The sequence below is a fragment of the Sinocyclocheilus grahami genome, unplaced genomic scaffold, assembly GCF_001515645.1.
Source record: "Sinocyclocheilus grahami isolate Dianchi unplaced genomic scaffold, SAMN03320097.WGS_v1.1 scaffold1887.1, whole genome shotgun sequence".
NCBI classification, from domain to species: domain Eukaryota; kingdom Metazoa; phylum Chordata; class Actinopteri; order Cypriniformes; family Cyprinidae; genus Sinocyclocheilus; species Sinocyclocheilus grahami.
In genome coordinates this window covers 58,624-61,041 of record NW_015507066.1, presented here as the reverse complement: position 1 = coordinate 61,041, position 2,418 = coordinate 58,624, and the positions used below count along the sequence as shown (strand labels likewise).

At 38.0% G+C, this 2,418-nt stretch overlaps 2 protein-coding genes across 2 annotated transcripts in view; both read left to right on the top strand.

Moving 5' to 3' along the window:
- Positions 1-2,418, top strand: part of lxn (latexin) — a 27,145-nt gene that overhangs the window by 24,154 nt on the left and 573 nt on the right. The window lies entirely within an intron of this gene.
- LOC107573187 (latexin-like) overlaps positions 209-2,418 on the top strand; it is a 2,780-nt gene continuing 570 nt past the window's right edge. The window contains exons 1-2 of the mRNA XM_016259636.1: positions 209-483; positions 570-706. Of these exons, the coding sequence (XP_016115122.1) occupies positions 219-483; positions 570-706 (402 nt within the window). The 5' untranslated portion in view covers positions 209-218. The remainder of the gene's footprint in view (positions 484-569; positions 707-2,418) is intronic.

The following is a 2,418-nucleotide window of genomic DNA, read 5'->3' as shown; positions in this document are numbered from 1 at the left end:
GCAGCTGTATTTTCAGCATCATTCCTCCAGTCTTCAGTGTCACATGATCTTCAGAAATCAGTATAATATGCTGATCTGCTGCTCGAGAAACATTTCTGATTATTATCAATGTTGAAAACAGTCGTGCTGCACAATATTTTTGTGGAAACTGTGATGCATTTTATTTTTCAGGATTCACAGATGAATAGAAAGTTCAAAAGAACAGCATTTATTTCAAAATGGAAATCTACTGTAACATTATAAATCTTCCGGCGCCGAGCTTTCGGTCAGTAATATGTCGAGTGGTGGTTGTTGTGTGTCAGGGCCCAGCGCTGCGGTGCTCAGCGGACGTGTTGTTCCCTCGGACGGAGCGGCACAGTGCTCCTGACGTGAAGCTGCGCTGTGAGGCTCTGCAGCAGATCAACCGCACCGTGCAGGAGGAGGAGGCTTTCTACCAGAAACACATCCCGCCTGACAGCGCCGTCTCTGCGCGCGACATACCAGGTGTGACCAACACCTAAACTAACCTACATCTGACACGACAGTCCCACAATGCACTGCAACAGCCTCTCTCTCTGCCCTGCTTGCAGACAGCTACGGTAACATGAGCGAGGAGATGCAGCCGTTCTGGCGTTTGGCTCGTGTGGCCGCGTCCTTCATCATGCTCAGAGAGTCCAGTGAGAACACAGAGTTCAACATGGTTCAGATGGCCAGCGTCACCCAGCAGGTCAGTGCAAAACCGCCATAACGTCTTTGTTTTTTAAAAGTTGAACTTGCATTAATTTTACATGTCTTTCTAAACATGCCGCTCTCTTGTGCGAGACGCGAGTGCAACGCTGATAGATGTCCCTCTAGAAAATGTGATAAATATGCGTTCTGTGTGAACGGCTTGGTTTCAGTTTTGACGTAAACAACATCTCCACACTGATGCTCTCGTTTTCTGCAGTATATGAATGAACAACGTAGCAGCCCATCCCGTAGCAGACACACACATCGTCATCGCATCTCGTGCGCCGTTGATACGGCTGCCTGACGGCTGACGCAGACCTTCAATTCGAATGCAACATTTTTTTTAATTCGACGAATATTCTAAATTCAAAAAAAAATTTGACAGCTCTAATTGTGTCTACACACACATTTGTTAACTTAGGTTTTTTAGGGGCTGGTGAGGAAGCAGCATTATTATTTTAGTATTTTTGAGATGCTATATTTAGAATTAGTAACTTTAGGTAAAGTTTCAGTTATTTTGTTGCATATTTCTGTCATTTTTATTAGTTTTTTAAATGCCTATATAAATCACTGTCAATCAAAACGGCGGAAAACGTGTCGGACTGCAACTCATTTCGGAGGAAAATATCGGTAACACTTTATAAATAAGGTTCTGATTGTTAACATTAGTTAACTACATTTGTTTACATAAACTAACAATGAAAAATACATTAAAATGAAAAGTTTAATAATAAGTATTAATGTTATTTAATGGTCTTGAGCTAACATGGATTAACAATGAACAGTTGTATTTTTATTAACAAAGATTAATAAATACTGTAACAAATGTATTTCTCATTAATGTTAGTTAATGCATTAAATAAAGTTAACAAATTGTAAAGGGGTAACAAAATCTCTCGTGTAGAATTTAGGGCTGTCGAAGTTAATGCGAAAATAATATTTTAACGCAATCTAATTTTTAAATAAATAGCGTTAACTGGTTTGACGCTATGAATCACCTGTAGTTCGAGTCGGGGTTGCCAGATCATACATTATTTGTAGCCACCTCCCATCCAATAATCGCAAAGAGCTTTTTCCATTTTTACAAAGAAAAAAACAAAGCTTCAGCTCACAAATCCTGTCCATTTTATCGCAAAATTCAAATAAATGCCGTTTTGATGCTCTTAAATGTAGCGTGTCAGATCACTATAGCAGCTTCAGTTCAAGCAAGAGTCTTTAATACAAGTTATAGCACAAAATAAACGTGTCAGAACAGCAGAAGGTGTTGAAAGACACAGAACAACTTAACGTCTTGTGTAATTGAGGAATCTGTGTTTCAACTGAAAGAATGACGTCAAATAAAACCATTTTACTTAACGTCACTTTAGTTAGCTATAAAACACTAGAGGGAGCTTATTTACTGTTAATTATACATATGTTTGAATAAATCAATTTTTTAATGAAAACTTCCTTATGTCAAATTAAGTTGCATACTAACATTTTTATTTGAGTGTGATAACTACGTCTAAAAATAAACAGCGGTTGAATATAATAGTTTGTGCTTTGTTGTTAATTATAACGTCTAATGTTATAGTAATGCACCAAATGAGAGGGATCCCTGTGTAGTTCACAGCATTAGTTGGGAGAGATTTTGTTTCCTTAAGAAAACCAAACTATCAATATCAACAGATATCATTCTGAATAATCCGCTTTCGGTGGAGAAATTTAGTT